This window comes from Lissotriton vulgaris, chromosome 12 (assembly GCF_964263255.1).
Source record: "Lissotriton vulgaris chromosome 12, aLisVul1.2, whole genome shotgun sequence".
NCBI classification, from domain to species: Eukaryota; Metazoa; Chordata; class Amphibia; order Caudata; family Salamandridae; genus Lissotriton; species Lissotriton vulgaris.
The window spans coordinates 503,237,563-503,261,679 of NC_141700.1; the positions used below are offsets into that span (position 1 = coordinate 503,237,563).

General features: G+C 49.0%; 1 protein-coding gene across 2 annotated transcripts in view; it reads left to right on the plus strand.

The window, feature by feature from the left end:
- The window catches only part of CENPT (centromere protein T), a 1,372,670-nt gene that overhangs the window by 634,215 nt on the left and 714,338 nt on the right, over positions 1-24,117 (plus strand). For both annotated transcript variants that reach the window (XM_086945259.1, XM_086945260.1), the window contains exon 10: positions 21,517-21,659. In XM_086945259.1, the coding sequence (XP_086801385.1) occupies positions 21,517-21,659 (143 nt within the window). The remainder of the gene's footprint in view (positions 1-21,516; positions 21,660-24,117) is intronic.

Sequence of the window (24,117 nt, forward strand, 5' to 3'; positions counted from 1 at the left end):
AGGAAAGAGACACAGGGCAGTTAGTTCCAATGGTCACGGAACTCAGTCGACTGACACCGGCACCGGGAGTGTAAGGATGGAAATAGACCGTGAGGGAGGGCGGTAGGGTAGGGGAAGAGGGGAAAGGAAAGACGGGGTGTAGGGACAGAGTGCCAATAGTGGGGGGGGGGTTGTGTGGACGGTATTATACAGTGTAGGGGTGATTATAATATACAGTGGGGTGCACGTGACTTCTGTACAAGATTTACACTATTTATACTAATTACACAGGGAGGGGGAAACACGGAGAATGGTAACAGTTTACTCATGTGCCCCGCCGTAACTCTCATCCGAGTTACGGCCGCTTTCCAGCCACCTCCTGAGGATGCCACCAATCCTCGCACCAAACGTCTTCCTCTTCTTCCCTCTCTCGCCTCGTCCTCTCTCCTACAGTCTTCGCTGCCGGTCCTTCGCGTCTCGCCAACTCCTGCCACGAGTCCACCGCTGGGAACCTCTCCACCTCTGCGTCGCCGGCTTTTCTATCATCCGCTCGGGTTCCTGAGGAAAGGTTTCCGGGGTCAGGCGGGGTCACTTCCGGTCCTTTAGTGGCCGTTGTACTTCCGGGGTCAATCCAGGCCGCTTCCGGTCCGCTGTGCTCCGGTGTTGCTGTCGGCGCCTGCAGGGAGACAGAGAGAGGTGTAGCCGGCTTTGGCTGTGGGTTAGTGTTGTCGCCCGTATGGGTGTTCCTACGGGATCGCTGCACCCGGGAGGTAAGGTCCGCCCCTTCACAGACACACACAGAATACCTGGCTAGAACCATTTCAGACCATAATCCCTTACTGATAACGGTTCAGTGGCAGCGAACGAGGTCGGCGGTTCCCACATGGAGGTTGCGGCCTGATACTTTGGAGGACCTGGTGTTCAGTGATACGGTCCACCAGGGTATTGAGCACTATTTTGACGAGAATGAGGGCTCAGCCGCCACTAGGTCGGTAGAATGGGATGCTATGAAGGTGGTAGTGAGGGGCATTTGCATGGGCAGGTTTTCGAATGAGAGAACGATGGTTTTGGCTGATTTGGGGAAAGCGGAATGTGTGCTGAGAGACCTAGAGCAGCGTAGGCCTGAGCGACCAGACTTACAGGACCGGTTGCAGGAAGCAAAGGAACTGGTTGCGACGGAAACGGAGCGACTGCGATGTTATGACTATAAGCTGTATATCACCAAGGTGCATGCAGACAGAGATAAGGTGGGTACTTTACTGGCTAAACTTGCTAATCCAGAACCTAGAGGTTGTCCGATCATGAGCATAAAGACGGAGACGGGAGAGGTAGTCTACTCGCAAGCTGCAGTTTTGGCACGCTTTCTGACGTATTATACAACTTTGTATGAAAGTCGGCTGGAGGTCGACACTCTTGACATTGAAAGCTACCTAGAGGATGTTCAACTCCCGGTGCTGGACGAAGCTTCTGCGAAAGTCTTGGGCGGTCCCATAACGGGGTCCGAGATTAGAGTGGCCATCAAACAGATGGCTAGGAACAAGACACCAGGGGTTGATGGCCTACCGATTGAATTTTATGTGCAATATATTGATGTTTTGGCACCCAGGCTGCTAGCGGTATACTCTGAGGCCATGGATCTGGGGCATCTACCCCAATCGATGAGGGAAGCACTGGTGGTCCCGCTGATGAAACCTGGTAGGGAAGCCACCGATGTTACATCGTATAGGCCCCTGTCCATGCTGACGGTGGATTATAAGATTCTGAGTCGCATTTTGGCCACTAGATTGCTGCCGCATATGACCATGCTAATCCACAAGGACCAAGCCAGGTTTATTCCTAATCCGTCTACTGGACAGTACCTTGGAGGCGGATCAAAAACCAGCAGTATTGTCGGTGGATATCGGAAAAGCGTTCCACAGCCTAGAATGGGGGTACCTTGATAAAGTACTAGAGTTCGGCCTAGGGGATGGATTTGGGCGCTGGACAAGAGTTCTCTACTCTTCTGCGACAGCTAGGGTGCGACTGGGGTCTGTTATATCCTCCGACTACCCGGTGTGTAGGGGTACGAGGCAGGGATGCTCGTTGTCTCCCCTGTTATTTGCATTAGCGATGGAGCCACTGGCAGCACAGGCACGGACAGGGGCGTTGTATAATGGGATTGGAATTGGTGGAGAGTTTCATCACATATCGCTGTACGCAGACGATCTGTTGCTCTACCTCGAAGACACAGAAGGGGCACTAGAGGGGGCAGTAGAGATGCTGTCAAATTTTGGAAGGCTGTCGGGCCTCAAGGTAAACTGGAATAAAACATGTGTTTTTCCGTTGCGGACGGCTACGCCTTATCCCCCTCTTACAGTAGATGTGGTCTGGGAAGGAACTTGCTTTACCTATTTAGGGGTCCGCATATACCACGATGCTATGAATCTGCTGGAAGGGAATATAGGGCGCTGTATAAGGGCTCTGAGGGGATGCATGACCTTTTGGGCCTCCCTGCCCTTATCGGTGCAGGGCCGGGTGGCACTACTGAAGATGGTGGCTTTGCCCAGGTTTCTCTATTATTTCCGCACCTTGCCGGTGTGAGTTCCTCAGCGGATCTTCAAAGAATTGAGAACGATGGTTATTGACTTTCTGTGGGGGCATGGGAGACGCAGGGTAGCACTGAATACACTGATGAGACCCAAACTCGAAGGAGGGATGGCGGTTCCCGATTTTGAATTGTATTACCTAGCGGCACAATTGCAGATATTAACCCAAAGCATTGCTAAAGAATTTAGGGGCCCGGACCAGGAACGGGGGACAGGTATCCAGAGACACATCCTATCGTATATAATTATGCAACAGAAACTAGAGTTGAGAGGCCTGACCATGGAGGAGAAAACCCTGCGGTTGTGCTGGCATAGGAGCTTGAAAAGAGCGAAGGCGGCACAACCATATGCGCCGGAGATTCCTCTGGGGATGCTGACGGCGCTGCCACATGGCGGTGATTGGTCTCCTCTATTGGAATGGGAAGATATGGGCCTACAGCTGGTGGGAGACTTGTATGTTGATGGGATGCTGGTCCCCTTCAGGGTACTACAGGACCAGTTTGGTCTCCCGGATGGGAGCTACCTCTTGCATGCGGCGGTGGTCGTGGCGATGCAGAAACACTGGAAAGGGGGCTAGCGGAACCCGACACGACCATGGCCTGTCAATATGTAGTGATGGCTGCGGGAACGATCAAAGCGATTACCTGCCTTCAGTCTAGAATGCTGCATGAGGGACTAGAGCCGCTTACGGCACTGAAAGAGAAATGGGAGGAGAGTATAGGCAAACCCATACCAGACACGGTCTGGGGACATATGCTGAAGAGGACATGGAAGGGATGCAAAAATGCCCGCTTCCAGCAAGTGCATTTTTTTGTACTACATAGGGCTTATCTGACCCCGGGGAAGATCAGAAGGTACTTCCGGGTACAAGATGCAGCGTGCCCGAGATGCTTAGTGCCTGAGGTGGAGCTTGACCATTTGTTATGGAATTGCCGAAGCTGGGGACGTATTGGCCAGAGGTGGGGGAACTTCTGAACGCAGTCACTGATCGCGAAGTGGAGTTTGACATGGCGACTTGCCTACTGCTTTGGTTCCCTCACACGGCCAGGACGAAAATCACGAGTAAATTCATTGACCTGGGACTCATATTAGCCCAGAGAGAGATCACCTGGCACTGGAAATCCAAGGAGGGCCCATCAGTTAAGAGATGGATGAATGAGCTGCTGAAATGGTCTAGATGTGAAGGTGTGGTTAGGTTGCCGCAGGCTGCTAGAACTGCAAACGTTAAGGGCTTGGAGATGGCGAGGCTTGGGAGACGATACTACAGGCCTTGAAGGACTACCTGGCAGAGGATGAGGATTAGAGGGTATCCGGAGAAGGGGGTTCCATGGAGCATGTTAGAGCGAATGCATAGAATCCTCAGGTGACGAACTCTCGAGTCAGAACCTACAGTTGCAGCCCACATCAGCAGCAGTTCGGGGGAGGATGTGGTGGGGGGGGGATAATTAAGGACCCGATATAGCAATAGGAGGGATGCCCGCAGAGGGGACTCGTGGTTGAAGATGAAGGAAGGAACATTCGGGACTGTGTACGTGGGGGTGTGGCGGACCGGAATACCAAGCGCGGAGGCCGTATATAGTGGGCAATGTTTGTTTTATTTCTAAACTTCTGGTCAAATAGGGTAAGTATCAGTCTCGAATGTTCAACAAAATAAATCCACAGCTCCTCGGTTGGAAGGATGGTCCGGGTTCGGTAAACGTGCCCAGCTGGTTCTTCTGGAGTTCCGGTTTTGGGGATGTCCTCGGAGGTACCGGGAGGGGAAACAAAGAAACAAAGAAAGGAGCCGTTAGTCCTGCCGGACTTCTCTCGTCGGATCCCTGTTACCAACACCTGGGTCCGTGAGGGGTATGAAGACGAAAGTGAGGAGGGGGCGGTAGGGTCGGGGTAGGTACAGGACACAAGCTGGGTATCGAGAAGCAGTAGGGGTGCTGAGTGGAGGGACGTGAAGGGTCGAGGGTTTATTTACAACGTGAATAAGTGCTGCACAATATCTACACAGTGCTACGGGTGACGACGTGATCCTAAGGGGGTTATCTACACAAAAGGAGTTATTTACACTGCACCTAATGTGCTACAAGGGTGGTTCCGATTCACTCACCCGCTCCGCCGCAACTCTCCAAGTTGAGTTGCGGCCGCTCCCCAGCAACCTCCGGTGGATTCCACCAATCTTCGGACCAATCTTCTTCCTCTTCGGTCGCCTTCTCCTTCGCCGCTCCGGTCGGGGTCTCCTGCCACAAGCTCAATCCGACGTCGGACTGTTTCCTGGTTCCGGCTTTTCCAGTGTCCGGGTCACGTGAGGGGGAGGTACTTCCGGGGTCGGGAGGTAGTGCTTCCGGGTGTCCGCCGTTCCGGATTGGGTCCTGGAACAGAGGACAGAGGGTTGGACATTTGGTGGGTCGGGCAGTTGCTATGGACGCTCTGGCTGGGACTTCCGCATTGCACGAAGGGCTGAAGTGACGCGGACCAAGACTGGCATGAGAGGGCGCCGCATCACATCCCCTTCCCCTAGCTGTCCTTCTAGTACGGGTTTGGGTCATGGGGTATCGGGAGAGGTAATCGGCATTGCCTTGTTCTGTTCCTTTTCGGTGTACTGTCCGAAATCTATATGGCTGTAGGGCTAGGAACCAGCGGAGGACCCGGTCATTATGTCCTTTATTACGGGCCATCCACTCCAGAGGGGCATGGTCAGTATAGATGATGAACTCCCTCCCTTCCAGGTAATACCTTAGGCTCTCCACAGCCCACTTAATGGCCAATGCTTCCTTCTCCACGACAGCATAACTGGTTTCACGGGGATACAGTTTACGGCTCAAGTACAATATTGGGTTCTCGTTCCCATTTTCGTCTTTCTGTGAAAGAACCGCCCCTAGGCCCTGTTCTGATGCGTCTGTCTGTAGGAGGAAGGTCCGTGAATAATCCGGACTTACCAACACCGGTTTGGAGGTTAAGGCAGTCTTGAGTCGAGAGAAGGCTAGAAGTAGAACGGGAGTGGGATTCTTTAGGATGGCTTCTGTTTTGGCCGATTTCTTTAATAGGTCAGTGAGGGGGGCTGCAGTCTGGGAAAAGTTGGGTATAAACCTACGGTAATAACCTAGCAGGCCTAGGAAAGCCCGAAGGTCCTTCCGTGACTGGGGGAATGGAATGGACTGAATGGCCTCTACTTTCTTTGCCTGTGGACGTATCATACCCTCGCCTAAGAGGTAACCGAGGTACTTCACCGATTGTGCTGCTAGAGTGGTCTTTGCGGGATTGATGGTGAACCCAAAAGCGCCTAATGATGCTACGACTTTACCCAGATGATCGAGGTGTTCCACCCAGCTATTGCTATAGATAACAATATCGTCGAGGTAGGCCCCGGCATACCTTGAATGTGGTCTTAACACATGGTTCATAGCCCTTTGGAAGGTGGCTGGTGCACCGTGTAGCCCAAATGGTAACACCGTAAACTGGAATAAGCCGTCCGGGGTGGAAAATGCAGTTTTCTTTCGGTCCTGGACTCTTAGTGGGATCTGCCAGTAGCCTTTGCAGAGGTCTAATGTGGATATGTATCGGGCTTTCCCTATACTCTCAACCATCTCATCGACATGTGGAAGGGGATATGTGTCGAAGGTTGATATTTTGTTTACCTCCCGGAAATCTATGCAAAACCTGACGGACCCGTCAGGTTTAGGCACTAAAACTATGGGGGAATTCCATTCACTGACGGAAGGTTCAATGATCCCCATACCCAGCATCTGTTCGGTTTCCTGCCTTATCACATTCCTACGGGCTTCAGGGACCCTGTAGGGTCGGAGCCGTACAATCTTTCCGGGTTCTGTTTGTATGCTGTGTTCTGTGATGGTCGTGTGACCTGGTGAGGAGGAAAACACTCTCTGTAAGGGCTGTAGCGCCTCCCGTAGGCTCTGTCTCTGCTCTCTGGTCATCTCGGGATCAAAACAGGGTTCAAATGAGGGAGAGGGTTGTAGGCTAGTGACGGATAAGACAGGTCGGGGTCCCTCCCATTTTTTTAGAAGATTGACATGGTACACCTGTGTGGTTCCCCGAGTGGGGTCAAGTTCCAACTCGTATGGGACAGGGGTCACTTGGCGAAGGATCACATAGGGTCCTTGCCACTGTCCCAGTAATTTATGGTCAGATGACGGTCTCATCAGTAGAACTAGGTCTCCGTCGCTAAAAGCGCGGGGTTTGGTACCCTTATCATATTGCCGTTTCTGGCTGGCTTGGGCGTTCTCCATATTCTGGCGGACTATATCGCGTAGTTGTGAGAGATGGGTTTTTAGGTTTTCGACGTATTCTGGCAGGGGTCGGGTTCTGTCAGGTTCGGCCTCCCACGCCTCTTGGGCCATGTCAAGGAGGGTGCGGGGTGGTCGACCATAAAGCAATTCGTAGGGAGAATATCCTGTGCTACTTTGGGTTTTGCAGCGTATGGCAAACAAGGCCAACGGCAACATCTCCTCCCACCTCTTTGCTTCCAAGGCCAACATTTTCTTCAGAGTCATCTTAAGGGTAGCGTTGTATCGCTCTACCAGCCCATCCGTCTGGGGGTGGTAGGCGGAGGTGCGAATCTGCTTTATCCCCAGGTTTGAGCACACTTGTTTCATCAGGGCCGAAACGAATGGGGTGCCTTGATCCGTAAGGATCTCCCTGGGGAACCCTACTCTCGAGAATATGGAGATGAGGGCTTTAGCTATGGTCTGTGTCGTGGGTTGACGTAAGGGCACCGCTTCAGGGAAGCGGGTGGCGTAGTCCACAAGAACCAGGGCGTACCGGCAGCCACTACGAGAGGGGAGTAGGGGGCCTATAATGTCCATTCCCACCCGGGTGAAGGGGATGTCAATGAGGGGTAGAGGGAGTAAGGGAGCCCTGGGAGGTCGGTATCTGCTGTTCCTCTGGCATACAGGGCACTCTCTACAGTATTGTTTGACCTGTTGATGTACTCCCGGCCAGTAAAACTTCTCCAGGATGGACAGGCTGGTTTTTTCATCGCTGAAGTGACCCCCTAGGAGATGGCTGTGTGCAAGGAAGAGTACCTTATCTCTAAAGGGTCCGGGGATCAGTAATTGGGATGGTTGGCTAGGACCCCCTTTTCTATATAGCAGCCCGTTCTTTTTAAAAAAATAGGGACCTACGTGAAGGGGGTCTTCCTGATCTAAGGCCCTTCCCCAGGCCTCTTGCAGGACAGGATCTTCTTGTTGTGACGCCCGGAATTCCCTGTCTGTTTGCCAGGGATGGTCATCAGGAACCACAGGGTAGGCGGTGATGTGGTTTCGCTTCTCTTTTCTTTTCTGGTTGCGGGATTTCCGTGTTCTGATCAGTTCTTCAGCAACCGGTTGTTCCCTAGAAAAGGGTGCTTCTTCCCACCATTGGTTCAGAGAGTCTGTAGTGTCTTGCACTAGTTTAGGAAGGCCTGCATAGTCACTCCCTAAGATCACTTGCTCAGGAAGACTCGGTATCAGTCCCACTGTGAGATCAGTTCCGGGATCAGCCGGGTGCTGTACTCGTATCTGGGTGGTTGGGTACTTCTTGGTGTCCCCGTGTACACATTGTATGGCGACCATGCCAGTGGGTGGTCTCAGTGGGGTTGGCAGGTCCTGGGGACGTAGAACACTCTGGCGACAGCCCGTGTCAGCCAAAGCCAGGAGTGGATGCCCGTCCACGTATACTGGACAACGGAATGGAGGGGGCGTCTTTCCAGGTGTTGCACAAACATAGTTCTGTACCAGGCCTACCTCCATGGGCTCGTCTTTCTGTGGACAGACACGTGCTATGTGTCCATAGCCGCCGCAGTTGTAACACTGTGGACCCGGATTGGGTGGTCTGTACAAGAGCGGAGCTGGCAGCAGGGGAGGTGGATCTGCTTTCCGTGGAGGGGGGGGTCGGTGGGGTCGGACTGCGTTTATGTGTGATCTGTGGGGATGTTCTTCTCTGCCCCTGGGTGTTTCTTGGGCTCGACTGTAGGCACTCGCGATCTCCACCGCGCTGTCCAGGGTGAGATGTGCATGTTGCCGTACCCATCGTTGAGTGGCCGGATGTAGGGAGGCCAGGAATTGTTCCAAATATACTTTAGCAAGGATATCTTCTTTTTTTGGAGGTATCCGGGCGTAACCAACGATTAGCGAGGTCCTTAATGCGGAAGGACAGGGCCCTAGGGGTTTCCTGTGGTCCTTCCTTGGCTTGGCGCAGTTTCACCCTGTAGGTCTCATCATCTATACCCAGTCTCTCCAGTATACACTTCTTGATATCAGTGTAGGGCGTGTTGCCCTGTATATTGGCTTGCTGATACGCGGCTTGGAGGTCTCCGGTCAGTAGGGGTCCCAAATATTGTCCCCATCGGTCTGCTGGCCATGAGGCGGCCTGGGCTAGCCTTTCGAAATTTGTAAAAAAGTAGTCCGGATCGTCCCCTGGAACGTACTTTTGTAGAACAACTGATGGTAGGGAGGTTATGGGTCGTTGTTGCTGTTGACCGATGACGTCCGTCAATTTACCCATGGCCTGATCATGGGCATCCCCCTGACCCTTGAGGACGTTGTGTAGTTGTCCCCTGTCTTCCTCGGCAGTTTTCAAGAAACGCTCCATCAACTTTCCCAACATCTCTTGGGACTCTGCCATTTTCTGGACGACGGCCTCCATGCTTCCGGATCCCACTTCTGACACCAAATGTGTACGTGGGGGTGTGGCGGACCGGAATACCAAGCGCGGAGGCCGTATATAGTGGGCAATGTTTGTTTTATTTCTAAACTTCTGGTCAAATAGGGTAAGTATCAGTCTCGAATGTTCAACAAAATAAATCCACAGCTCCTCGGTTGGAAGGATGGTCCGGGTTCGGTAAACGTGCCCAGCTGGTTCTTCTGGAGTTCCGGTCTTGGGGATGTCCTCGGAGGTACCGGGAGGGGAAACAAAGAAACAAAGAAAGGAGCCGTTAGTCCTGCCGGACTTCTCTCGTCGGATCCCTGTTACCAACACCTGGGTCTGTGAGGGGTATGAAGACGAAAGTGAGGAGGGGACAGTAGGGTCGGGGTAGGTACAGGACACAAGCTGGGTATCGAGAAGCAGTAGGGGTGCTGAGTGGAGGGACGTGAAGGGTCGAGGGTTTATTTACAACGTGAATAAGTGCTGCACAATATCTACACAGTGCTACGGGTGACGACGTGATCCTAAGGGGGTTATCTACACAAAAGGAGTTATTTACACTGCACCTAATGTGCTACAAGGGTGGTTCCGATTCACTCACCCGCTCCGCCGCAACTCTCCAAGTTGAGTTGCGGCCGCTCCCCAGCAACCTCCGGTGGACTCCACCAATCTTCGGACCAATCTTCTTCCTCTTCGGTCGCCTTCTCCTTCGCCGCTCCGGTCGGGGTCTCCTGCCACAAGCTCAATCCGACGTCGGACTGTTTCCTGGTTCCGGCTTTTCCAGTGTCCGGGTCACGTGAGGGGGAGGTACTTCCGGGGTCGGGAGGTAGTGCTTCCGGGTGTCCGCCGTTCCGGATTGGGTCCTGGAACAGAGGACAGAGGGTTGGACATTTGGTGGGTCGGGCTGTTGCTATGGACGCTCTGGCTGGGACTTCCGCATTGCACGAAGGGCTGAAGTGACACGGACCAAGACTGGCATGAGAGGGCGCCGCATCACAGGGACATGATACTTTGTACACACATATATTGGCTCGTGATAGACCCCGGAGAGTACCACCACGGGAGGGTTCTGGAGCATGGCTGGAAAGTGCGGGCGCTGATAATACTGGCATCACTCACCATGGGTGGTTGGCTATATTCGGCGGTGAATTCGAGGGGGGAGTTTGGGTGGTGTAAAATGCAGGTACTAAATTGTGTTGTTGACCGGACATCTCTATGACGTGGCCATCGTGACATCTTTAATGGAACGTTCAGGTACGCCGCCCAGCCTCCGGGATGTGGGATGAATGGCTGTGTGCAATATCATGACAAGAATGTGCTTTGAGATGTCAAGAGTGAGAAGGTTGACCTACTTCGATGCTTTGTTTGTGAATCTGCAATAAAAACATATTTAAAAAAAAAAATGATGAATTCTTTCGCACTTGTTTCGTCACCCCTCCAAATTAAAAACACATCGTCGATATAACGAACCCACATTCCTACATGCTCTGCGAACACTGCGTGGTGTTCCACCATGAGGACCCGCTTCTCCCACCAGCCTACGTGTAAACACGCATAGCTGGGAGAAAAGCCGGCCCCCATGGCAACACCTCTTTTTTGCACGTAGACATCCTTACCAAACATGAAATAGTTATGGTACAGACTCCAACTCACAAACTCCACCAACATCTTGTTGTGATTGTAACAGTGCACTGGTCTTGTGCTCAGAAAATGTTCCAGTGCTTTAAGCCCTGTTTGGTGGTCTATACTTGTATAAAGGGCTTCGATGTCTAACGTAACAAATAAGGAATCTTCTGTCCACGCAATGTTCTTCAATTTTTGTAAAAAGTGACCTGTGTCCCTTATGTATGTCGGCAGACATGTAACCAGGGATTGCAAGAAATAGTCAGTATATTGTGCCAGGTGTTCTGCTATACTGTCTATGGCCGATATAATAGGCCTCCCTGGAACTGGAGACTTGCCCTTATGCACTTTGGGAATAAGGTAGAACCTGGGCATGACCGGCTGCTCAACAAGAAGAAACTTAAATTCCTCGCTAGAAATCAGTCCTTCTCTCTTATATTTAAAAAGGAGTTTTTTTAATTGTTCTCTTGCAAATTCGTAATGTTTCATACTTGTCTTTTGATAACAGACCGCTTCTGAGAGTTGCCTGTTGGCTTCTTCAATGTATTGTGTTTGGGGCCAGATGACAATGTTGCCTCCCTTATCAGAACTACAAAAATTTTTTGGTGGTCATTTCTTAATTTGGTGACTAGAGCCCAGTATTGTTTTTCCTTAGACATTTTAATTCTCTTGCGATGTTTCACCTGGTGATACAGTTTCTTGAGGTCTGCCGTGACCACCTCATGGAAAGAATCAATAGCGTCTCTTGGCATGGTGGGAATAAAACTAGAAGCGGGCTTGAATGGGCTTGCTCCTGCCCCAATCTGATGTATCTCCGCTTCCCTCAATTCTTGTTGGGTAGACAAAGTGGTGTTGGTGTCAGTGTTTCCAGTGGAATCTCCCAATTGTTGCAGTGTAAGGAGACCTCTGACATCTCGTGCCTCTAACACTGTCTTGGGTGCTGTCTTCACATTACTTTCAATCTCATTTAGACCTTCCTTAATGTTGAAAAATTTCCGCAGCTTTAATTTGCGGATATATCGAAAAACGTCAATCCTGGTTGAAGTATTATTAAAGGCTGATATGGGGCTAAAGGTAAGACCAAGGCTCAGCAGCTGCTCCTCCGCTGATGTTAATACTGTTGCTGATAAATTGACAATTGTGTTGTCTTTCGCCCTTTTTATTTCTTGCTGCACCAGAACTGCTTTTTCTTTTTGTCGCTGTTTTGTTTTGTGATTTTTCCGGCGTTGCTTGCGGCTTCTGTTGATTCTTGTCCTTTTTAGGTCTCGCCTGTCGATGCGCATGCGCATCGAGCAAGGCGAGAGTATTGCGACTTATCTACTCTTTATCCACACTGCAAGGAATCGTGGCGATTCCTTGCAGTGCCCGTGACTTTTAAGCTCAATGCGCATGCGCATTGAGCTTAAAAGCGCGTGCACGTCCGTCTTTGTTTACCCGCTCCGCCCCCTCCCCTTCCCGCCGTGTCGCATTTCTCCTCCCCCCTCCCCTCTCTTCCCTCCGGCTTGTTTGTTTATTTGACCCGCTCCGCCCCCTCCCCTTCCCGCCGTGTCGCATTTCTCCTCCCCCCTCCCCTCTCTTCCCTCCGTTTTGTTAAAGTCCGTCGCTATGCTACTTGCCCTATCCAAATGGCTCTGAAGTGCCAGACAGCGGAACAACTTGAATTAGTCACTGACAAAGTCGATAGGTCGCTACCATGTTCCTTCAAAGAAGTTTTTGCGTGCTTTGCATGTACGTGTGATTCACAAGAGAAATAGGGGCTCGACGGTGCCTAGTTTGCACAAGTCTGCCTCCCGCTGTGGGTCGGCCCGATGAGAAGAGCTGCGCTGATTGGCAAAGTGTCCCCTCTACATTGTTAGTTGAGCCGGAGCTGTTGCGACTCAAGGTAGGAATCTGTGTGCAGCGAACTCTTATGTTTTACTACTTCGGACTGCTGATGCTTATTCTTGGGAATGTCGCACGGCGCATGCAATCTCCATAAGGTTTGGTGCTTTGAAAACTGGTGCCGAATTCCACTTTCATTCTCAGTTGCACTAAAATAGCCTTGCAGATGATGGTCACTTTTCATCTCAAACGTTTTAATGTCCTTCTATGGTTATACATATGTCTGAAAGCTCTGTTGAACTGCCAGTGCCCTTTTGCTTTTATTCTATAATTGCAATGCTTTTTAATTAACACGCCAATAAAGATGTGACACATGAAATTGTTTATGAAAAACAGCCACAGAGCACACGCTAAAAGCTGAGGCAGGCTAGGTTCAAAGTGTTTCCCCAGCAGGGCTTTAAGTGAGATGAAAACACAGGGGTGGTGGTCTCACAGAGGGCCATGGCCAAAGTAATTAAGTGCGTTGCTTAAACACACCTAAGCTAAAAATCTGTGCTTAGCATAGTGTTCCGCCCGACATGTATTTTGCAGCAATTATGGCTTGTTTTTTTTACTTGCCATTGTTTTTTAATGCGGTATTAGATCTCTCAGATTTGGGTTAGGTTGCTTCTTTTACGAGGCACGCGTCCTGCATCCAGTGGTGGTGGCTTCTCTGTTGCACTTCTTGGATGACATCACTGTCTGGCGCCGCTCACTTATTTCCTGGAAATAGAAACGTACTTTCTGCGGAGAGGCAGGACGTGCCCCTGTAAACGGCGATCCAGCATTTCTATCAGATGTGCAACGTAAAACCTGACCAAGGCGAATGGAGGCTCTTTTGGGGGAAATTAGGGCAGAAAGATTTCATTTTTCCAGACTTTTATTTTTCAAGTTCGCCTGACTTCACATTCCTGGATTGCAGTCGCCGAAACAAAGCGGCCAGCTCTTCTTCCCTGAAGCGAATCCTTCTGGCGCTCAACACTGCCGCTGACGTGCTTTCAAAGGGGCGTTTAAGAATGACCCGACAGGGAGCTTGCTCGGATCGTTCCTTTGTTCCCCAATACGGAAGATGGGATGCAGCGACCCTCAACCCCTCACTCACCCTCAACCCCTCACCCTCAACCCCTCATCCTCAACCCCTCATCCTCAACCCCTCACTCACCCTCACCCTCACTCACCCTCACCCTCACTCACCCTCAACCCCTCACCCTCACTCACCCTCACCCTCACTCACCCTCAACACCTCACCCTCACTCACCCTCAACCCCTCACCCTCAACCCCTCACTCACCCTCAACCCCTCACCCTCACTCACCCTCAACCCCTCACCCTCACTCACCCTCAACCCCTCACCCTCACTCACCCTCAACCCCTCACCCTCAACCCCTCACCCTCACTCACCCTCGACCCCTCCCCCTCAACCCCTCACCCTCCCTCACTCACCCTCACTCACCCTCACCCCCTCACCCTCACTCACCCTCACCCTCACTCACCCTCACCCTCACTCACCCTCACTCACCCTCAACCCCTCACCCTCACTCACCCTCAACCCCTCACCCTCACTCACCCTCACCCACCCTCAACCCCTCACCCTCACTCACCCTCAACCCCTCACCCTCCCTCACCCTCACTCACCCTCACCCTCACTCACCCTCAACCCCTCACCCTCACTCACCCTCACTCACCCTCACTCACCCTCAACCCCTCACCCTCACTCACCCTCACCCACCCTCACCCTCAACCCCTCACCCTCACTCACCCTCAACCCCTCACCCTCCCTCAACCCCTCACCCTCACTCACCCTTGACCCCTCCCCCTCGACCCCTCCCCCTCAACCCCTCACCCTCAACCCCTCACCCTCCCTCACTCACCCTCACTCACCCTCACTCACCCTCAACCCCTCACCCTCACTCACCCTCACTCACCCTCAACCCCTCACCCTCACTCACCCTCACCCACCCTCAACCCCTCACCCTCACTCACCCTCAACCCCTCACCCTCACTCACCCTCACTCACCCTCACTCACCCTCAACCCCTCACCCTCACTCACCCTCACTCACCCTCACTCACCCTCAACCCCTCACCCTCACTCACCCTCACCCTCAACCCCTCACCCTCACTCACCCTCAACCCCTCACCCTCACTCACCCTCAACCCCTAACCCTCAACCCCTCACTCACCCTCACTCTCACTCACCCTCACCCTCACTCACCCTCACTCACCCTCACCCTCACTCACCCTCAACCCCTCACCCTCACTCACCCTCAACCCCTCACCCCCTCACCCCCTCACCCCCTCACCCCCTCACCCTCACCCCCTCACCCTCACCCCCTCACCCCCTCACCCCCTCACCCTCAACCCCTCACCCTCACTCACCCTCACTCACCCTCACTCACCCTCAACCCCTCACTCACCCTCACCCACCCTCACCCTCAACCCCTCACCCTCACTCAGCGCAACCACAGCATCTTCACTAAATATATTTAATACACTTTAAGCTATTGGCAATATAAAATAAAATCCATTTTATTTACGTATTAATTATTGTTTTTTAAAGCCATTGATTTTTTTTATATCAATACATATAAGTCACATATAAGTCCCGTTAATACAAAACATGTTGCTTTACAAATGCTAGAGGTGTCACATTTAGAAAAATTATAACTATTGGCTTTGTAAAGAAGAAAGCTATTAATTTAGCTATTTAGAAAAAACAACACATAAATAAAAAACAAAAAAATAATTAACACCTATAGCTCAAACTTTCCTACTGCGAGACCTATTGCATTTCCAATGCTTGTTGAAATTGCGCCTGCCAATTGCGAGGGCGTAGAGTTTGGAGGCGGGCGCTGACTGAAAAATTAACCTCTTCGCCTACATCAAGTACAAGTTGAGGTTCTGCTATGCCTGCTCCCCCACTGAGGTGCTCATCGGAGTAAATGCTGCTGGTGTTACTGCTATATATATATATATATATATATATGAATGTACAGTATGAGCTGAATAGATTTGGGCATTGTTTGTTCAGTATTTATGGCAGATTCATAGCTGGATAGTTGCCATCTTTCCGTCTCGGAGTTCTATGCATTGTGGGACCCTTGCAGTAGTCATTTTATCTAATGACATTTTCTACAACGATAGATTTTATTTGCATCAGTTTTTGTTCTTAGGTTGGTCTTTCCGACTTTACGATGAATGAGTTTATTCATCTGAGCTCTATGTGGATGAGTTCTGGAACCTCTTTTTTTCTGGGGTTCTTAGGACAGCTTCTTCTGAATATTTCCTTACTGGTGTAGGAAACTGTGGTTTACAGGGTATTCGTTATTGCCTTTGTCCCGTCTAGTCATAGGCTCACATTACCCTTTGGGGGTCATGTAATGCTATACTACTTTTGACTGTTGTCTTCTGACACAGTATTATTCAGCTGTCCTTGGGGCATGGGGTTTTCCGTGCCTGTTGCGGGTTTTTTTTTTTACATTGCCTGTGGTCCTTGCCACAGTTTTTAAAAGGAGCTTGTACTCTTTTTTTTATCTAATCCCTGCGTACGTCTGGTCTATTGCTAATTTCGACTGGCTGGTTATCTCTGAGAACTTTTGTAGGATTAGTTCACAAACCCTCCTCTGCAGCTAGATTTCTCTATCAGATGAACAAGTAACTTACCTTCATTATTACATTATCTGGTAGGGACATAGTCTAGCCACAGATTCCTTAACCCCCCTAACCATCCTCCCCAATCAGCGAACAATTTGTAGTGTAAGAGGTATATCCTTTTACCACCCTGGTTTATACACCGGTGGTCAGTGTTTCCACTAAGTAAGAGCTTTGTCGAACCCTTTGACCTTTCCTAATAGACCTTGTCTGGATGTAAGGGATTTACCCATTTTCAGCACTGGTTTTATACACCAGTGATCGCTCTTTCATGTAGTTGTGTGATTCAGTGAACCATATGGTCTTACCTTGTAAATCTTGACTATGTATTGCCATACCATTTGTCGGTTTTCCAGTTATTGTTTCAAAGATACATTGATCTTTTTTGGCACACTGTTCCCACAACCAGTTTCTATAGTGGCTCCGCGTTGTGGCACAGAAGGTTTCACAGAAGAAACTGACGTCAATACGCTGGGGGGCACGTATAATACTCCACTGACGTCACAGCCGGAGTCGACATCATCACATAGTCGTACAATGCTGTCCCTCTGGCATGCAGAGGTACTGCTGAAAAATTTCCGGATCTAATCTGACGCCTGGGGAGAATTCAAAAGTGAAAGAATCAGTGTCTAGATTATGTCTCTACCTGAAGTACATATATAGTCAAACTTTGCAATGGCAATTAATTTAGACCTACTGTGTTGAACTTTGAAAGTGACACAAATGTGGGAGAATGAAATAAAACTGTATTACTCACTCAGATGGTTGGAATACCATCCAAACTGTCACCATGAAAAGAATTGCTGTGATAAGCGCACGTGTGAGCGCTTCGACTCCTGTAGAATTTGTAATTCCAGCTGTAGTGTAGCATGAAGCGGAGCCAGTAAACGATCCTAACTCACTTTGGTTACTGTCGCAGAGGAGTGGGAAGGGGTTGGATGTTGAAGCAATGACCGGCCGAACACTATTAGATTTTAAGGTCTCTATTTGGAAACAGAAAAGAAAACATCCATCCAAAGACTGGTATGGGCTCGGCAGACTTGCTTCTGGGGTTGAGAGAAGGGCGATCCTTGTATTCGCTGGCCTTGACGAGGTCTCGTCTCTCCAGGGAAGTGGTCTTTGTATTCTCTCCTGCGTGATAGGAGGAAAGAGAGACCAGATGTTTTAAGGATTGCGTTCAAGGACCAGTGGGTTTTAAAAATGGGACGGGGTGTGAGGATTCACCAAGGGCTGCCACCATACACTTATCCAATAAAATAAAAATGTAGAGAATAAGGAGGGTGAATTGAAAAGAAAAAAAAACACAGCCCCGTGACCTCCCCAGACTATTCTACCCAGTCCCTCCCCGTGAAAAGGCAAAGCGCAGTAGAAGGTTTCGTACCTTCTCCAGCCACACTTCTCCAGAAGCGTGGCGGGGCGAATCGCGGTATCGTTGGCCTTCGGGCTCTTCGGTCCTCCTGACCCCACAGTCTCCTGTTTGGTCCGTTCTTCTTCCGCTCTCTCCACTATGCTCCTCCAGCTCCTGCTCCCAAACTCCGAATCTTCCTCCGGCTTTCACGCCTTCGCGTCCCGCTGATGTCCCTTTAACTGCCTCTTCCGGGTCTGACAGGCTCACTGATGATGAAGTCAGAGCTGTGGACTCCTCCTCCGGGGAAGCCCAAGCCGCGTTAAAGGGGCCATACGTGTCCTGTGGACGGGGTGGAAAAGCACAGCCATTAATGTCCCCACCCCGTCTGTCCTCGGTGGAGGCCCTGTGACAGTTACCAAAGACCAAAATATAATGTTTGGGAAGCACTGCACTGTCCCTGTCAACCCATGATAGCCCTCAAGCTGGATTGTTCACCTTATCTGCTTCATGATACTTTGCCACATTCTATATCTCAAACAGTAGTATCCGTAAGATAATTATCGACTCTGTAGCTTTCTTGTTCTCAGGTGTCCCTACCATCATACTGTCCTGAAGAGAATTCCAGGTGCCAAATGAGTCTGAAACATAGTCGACAACCAAGCACACTAATTATTTTGGCCTAAATGAAATGCCATTACAAAGTTTTACTAAATGTGTTTCAGGAAACATACTTGAAAGGTGCCCCATGTATAGAATCATGTTCAGTTGTATGTGTTCTTCCATGTTGGGATTCTGCACACTCTCGTCTATCTTGTGTATATATTGTCTGTGTAAGTGTGAGTGTGTGTAGATATATATATGGTCCAGTAGTAGGCTGGGAGCCGAAATGCTTAGACCGTCCTCTACCGTTCATGTTTGCACCTTGGTTTAAATAAAGCACTCTGGAAATACTTGCCGGTTGTGGTGCTGTGATCCTTCGCTGAAGCTCCAGGATTGGGAAGGTGATTGGAGGAATATTGAACATATATGTGTGTATATATATATATAAATATATATATGTGTATCTTTTGGTTGAATTACTCATGGGGCTCTAATGTGGTTATGGTCTTTACAAGTAATGTCTGCTCTGAATATTTCACATTTCATTGCTTATCTAAAAAAGGTAAGTGAATGAAATCAAGGTGAACCTATTTATATGCATCAAGGGGGCGGTTGATGCAGATTCGATGTGACATCACCACTGCCATGTGGTGCTGCAACAAGAAGGGTGGAGTGGGATCTTGGTTTCTGTGCCAAAAAGCTTTGCGTCCCTGGAGGTGACTGAGCTTGTAAGCATTTTCCTGGTTTCCAACCACCTGGCTGGTCCATGAATGCTAGAGGGGACAGAGTGAGTATACATCATCTGGCAGATTACAAGTGATGTTTTTCAAGGTGATGCAGGGCATTTTCCACAAGTTTGGGGACCTGTTCTTTTCTTCACCATTGAAAGCGCAGTGCCAACAATTGAGCATGAATATTCATTTGGTTGGAATGAAACAATGGAACTTCTGTATGCCTCCCCAACCCTTCCTCTCCTGCCCCAAGTTCTGAAGAAAATCAAGAATCACTTGGCTCTAATCATCCTAGTGGGCCCACTTTAAGCCAAAAGAGTGTGGTATCCAAAGTTCGAAAGCATGAGCATCTGTCTTCCAATCAAGCTACCACTTTGAGAGCATCTCCTGTCTCAGCAACAGGGCAGTCTCCTACACCCTAATCTACCCAATTGACCTCTCCATGCATGAAGATTGAGCCTTGACAATTGACTGTGTTCCATTTGCCACTTGTTGCAAAATCAATTTATGCCAGGTGCGCTGGTATAAATTTGTAACCTGGTGCAGTGCTCAACGCACTGACCACTTTGATTGGTTTGTCTTTAGCCCAGCAAGCACTTGCAGTGAACAGGTTATTTTATGGCCTTCGTTTGCCGGATCAAAAGTCCTAGTTCAAATCACCTATTGTGATGAGATTTATTGAAAGTTTGACTCTCGTTTCTCCCAAGTAGTTTGTGATGCCACAGTGAGAACTTAACTTGGTCTTGACATTCCTCATGAGTACGACCTTCAAGCCTATGCATAGCTGCTTGCTGCATCTCCTGACTCGTGAAGACTGTCTTCCTCATTGAGTTTACATCAAGTCATTGCATGAGAATTCTTTCTGGGCAACTTAATGCTGTGGATTAGGGCAGTCTTTCTGCTAGGTCCTAAGTCCCTTCCACGTTGGTTAATCCATCACTCAGCCAGCGTTCTTTGCTCCCCACACCATTTTAAAGAGGAGGAGGTACTCCATTGATTGAACTTCAAATAAGCTTTACGCTTTTACATAGATTGTATCGAGGATCATTCAGCTTGTTAAAGAAAATAATCTTCCTTAACAATCATCAAAGCCATTCGCTTTAAATTTCTCCTAACTTTATATTCTACTATCAGTTGTTTGATATTTTTTTGTGGGGTTCTCTGCAGCAAATAAAGAAAAGACTGTGCAGAAGAAGCCCATATTGCGATGGATAGTTCTCTGCATTAAGATAGGCTGTACATTGGCCAAACAACAACAGGTGAATTGTCTTGGAGCCCATTCCACCAGGACCAACGCTGGTACTACTGTCTTGGCCTGAGGGGTGCCTGTCCCTTATATGCCCGGATTCTACATGGGCATCGGAGCATATGTTCTCTATACACTACTGCCTTGACAGCCATGATCTAGTCCCCCTCCCGGATCTGCTAGACTTTTGCACTCCACAGACCTTGCACCTGTCAAGGTCTTGCTTTGTTACTAATCTAAGGTTGGGAATCTGCGGTTAAAAATCTCCATCAGAACAAGTTACTTACCATCAATAATTCTCTTTCTGGTGGATACTCTAAGTGCAGATTTTTCACTGCCCTTCCACCTCCCCATTCCATGGCGTGCCCTATTTTAAACAGGACCTGAAATTAGCATTGGCTATGTCTGTGCCAATAAGACCAGGGCCATTCAGAAACCAGCATCCAGGTGGATTGTACTAAGCATTTGGATCTGCTGCATTCCTGCCAGGGAGCATCCATAGGGCATCAGAGCGTTTTCTGTCTGAGAAAAGGATGCTTCCTTGGCATTGTCCAGCAGTGTTCCTATTCTGGACATCTGTTGTGCTGTGATGTGGGCCTCGGTCCACACCTTCAGCAGACATTACTCCATTGATTAGGAAGTCTGTAGGGATGGCCACTTTGCCATGTGGGCTTTACAGGACTTATGGGTTTAACCATTTCCTCAGACCCTACACCAGGAAATCTACTGGTCTGGTTTCGATTCAAGAAGTGAGAATCCGGAAACTGAAGTATTCATTAGGAGAACAAGTTACGTGCCATTGTTAAGAGTCTTTCTCTAGCATTCTCTGTTTACCTTCAGGTTCATTGCAGTTTTCGCCCACCTCCCTGTTGGCCTCTTGTGTTCCTCTTTGGGGTTGTTCAAAACTAACTTGGGACTGTTGTCGGCACGCCACAGCTGCACTTATATGGCTCGTAAGAGGTCATGTCTGGCACAGACCCTGCGCCGAGATTGAGTCAATTGCCGCCTACTAGCTCCGGAGCTGGTTCAACTTTACTTGACACAGTCCGGTGCCTGGAGGAGATTGAAGAGGTGAATAATTCCAGATAAATAACAGTATCCTGCAGGAAGGATATTACCAAAGGTAAGCAATAACGGTTTAGCAGGTTCAATCTTTTCAAGTGTCGAGCACTCTGTAGGTCTCCAGCAACTAATATTTTACATGCATCTGTGGTTTCATGACTTGCGAGTAATAAACTTTTATGAAGTTTCTGGTTTGTTTTTTAGGTCATTCAAATTGGGTCCCGACTCTCTGGGGGATCCCGACTCTGTTGAGAAAAAGGGTTTAATCCGGAGGCCGAAGAAGCGTAGAATGATCAATGTAGAAGACTTTGAACAGAGAGTAGAACAGAACTTCCAGAAGCAAAAAGGTCTGCTTCCTATTCTGTTTTTAATTGTTGTATTTTAGATGTCATGGACTTTTAGAGAGCGTCTTGCTTTTCAGTGTAATGTTCTCCCAAACAATTAGGCTTTTGTTTCGGCTTCAGTGCGTAAAAAAAGAACTTAAATATGTTGGTAGGTTTATTTTGCAACCTTTTAATATGCGACTAAAATGTTTTGCTTGTTTTTTCTTGCTCTTTTTTACTAATGCTTAGATTTACCCTAATGGGCACCTATTTATAATTTATTTTTTCACCAAAATTATTAACTGACAGTTGCCCTACTCGGTCCACTTTCGTTCTTTTCCTCATAGCGGTTTTTGTTTTGTTGTGTAAAGAGTGATGTGTTGCATATTAAGTTGCGGTTGTGTTTCACTTTGCGTACTGTGCCGCTAAATCCCAGTTGACATAATGGAATTAATTGGATTCTTTTAGCAGCAGTTACTTCTCGTATCTGTTATTACTTAACCCGAATATCTATTTTATATTCCTACCAACATTCTATATGTTAACTCCTTTTCACTGTCACTGTAGTTGATTATCATAAGGCCTTTGTTTGCTTCAAATTCTGTTATGAACTTGCTGATATTCTGAATTTACTGAACTCAGTATAATTGTTTGGCTGACACCCTTATTTGGGGCAACACCCGGGGAAATATTTACAAGCACCCCCTTAGCTGCTGAGGCTTTTCCCTCCCTAATGCTGAGACCTTTTTTGATGTTTGGAGCTCTTTGTACTTAAGCCATCCGAAATCCACAGAACCTGCCCAGGCCAAATTTGAGTCCTTTTCTCTTTTGCATATTGGAGATTCTAAAGATACCCAGGGTATGGCAATTCCCCTCGCGGAAACCAAGAAAATAGTCAAAATATAGCGATTTTCTTTTTTGTGTGTGCAAAGTATGGAAAACATGCTGTGCAATAAAGTGTGTTTTACCCTTAAAAATGGCATCAACAAAAAGTTTGCTGTGGTAAGATCACCATCTTCGTAGCTTTCAGGAATAAGAAGAGTTGTGAAATAATGTTTAAAATTCAGAATTCTGCAATTGTTATTTTATTTAGATAATTTGTGGTTTTCTTAAAGAAAGTAATTGCTGAGTAAAAAAAAAAATAGAAAAAGCTGACAATGATTTAATCGGTAATTTTCACTCCATGGCAAATTTACAAAGGTAATATACCATTATATCTAAGAGATACTTCTGCTATGTCGTGTTTGTTGGTTTTACAGAAACATGCAATACCCAGAAGTATCTTGAAGCTGTCGCACCTTGTAGATCCTTACCTGACAAGTTCTACGAACTACTGCCACACTGTCCGATGAATCTGATAGAGACTTCTAGCTGAAGATTCCTTACCTTTTAATTCCCAGGCGTCAGGCTCGATCCAGAAACTTGTGCTGTGCAATACCCTTGCGCGCGCGCTGGGTGGCTCCGCATGACGTCGTCCGTGTCGGTAGAGTCGGTTATGATGGTTATATAGGTGCCCCGCAGGCGCGTGGACATCAGTTCTTTTCCTTCTGCGTCAGTTAAGCGCCTATCCGGCAAGAACTACCTCTCCGTCGCTATTTGACAGGTTAATTCTCGACTTCTTGGTGAATAGGAAATTTGTTCATTTTCGTGTGCGAGGGATGTCTTCGAGGAAGACAGGTTGCAAGCTGTATGGTGCCTGTCACCACATGATGTCGGTAACCGATTCCCACCTCGTCTGTCTCTGGCGTCTCATGTGCGACCACAAATTAAAGTTGTGCTCGGACTGTCTGGTCATGGCTCCAGAGGCCTTGAGAGAGCGGGCGATGAGACCTTGTCGCCCTTGCAGTTAACACCATCGAGCAATACTTCATGGAAGTCCTGGTCCCGATCGAAGAAGAATAGGTCGCAGGAATGCTCCCTGAGTCCTAAGTCCTCTTCATCCCTCTCAAGGTCCTCTGGGCACGCAGGGAAGAGGCATAAGAAGAAGTCCGACTGGACTTCATCTTTACCTCGGCTGTCGTCCTTCCACGAGAGAGGTAAGGAGTACCTATGCTCTAGGCACGATTCTGTGAGCTGGAGCCTGGGTCGACTTTGCGCCTCCCTCCCTTTCCGGGAGCCAGAGTGAACTCTGTTCAAGTAAGAGTTTTACAAAGTCATGCGCAGCGTATTTGAGCGGGCCGACCCTACTGGTGAGCCTTCGAACCCCAAATGGTCGGGAGAGGCCCCATCGGGTGCGACGTTGTAGGCTCCGGCTGAGCCTCGTGGATCTGATCCTGTATTTGGGTTGACACCTGTTGTGCCAACGCAACCTCTTACGATGTCAAACCCAAAGTCAGTGCATTTGACCCCTCAATCCCCATCCCCAACAACAAGGAGTTGGAACGACGTTGCTCAATGCCGATTGAACCCAGGGGTTCTATGTTGTCGCCTGAGCACTTTGAAAATGTGCTAGGCTTTGGAGAGGAATGGGAGGGGTCTTAGA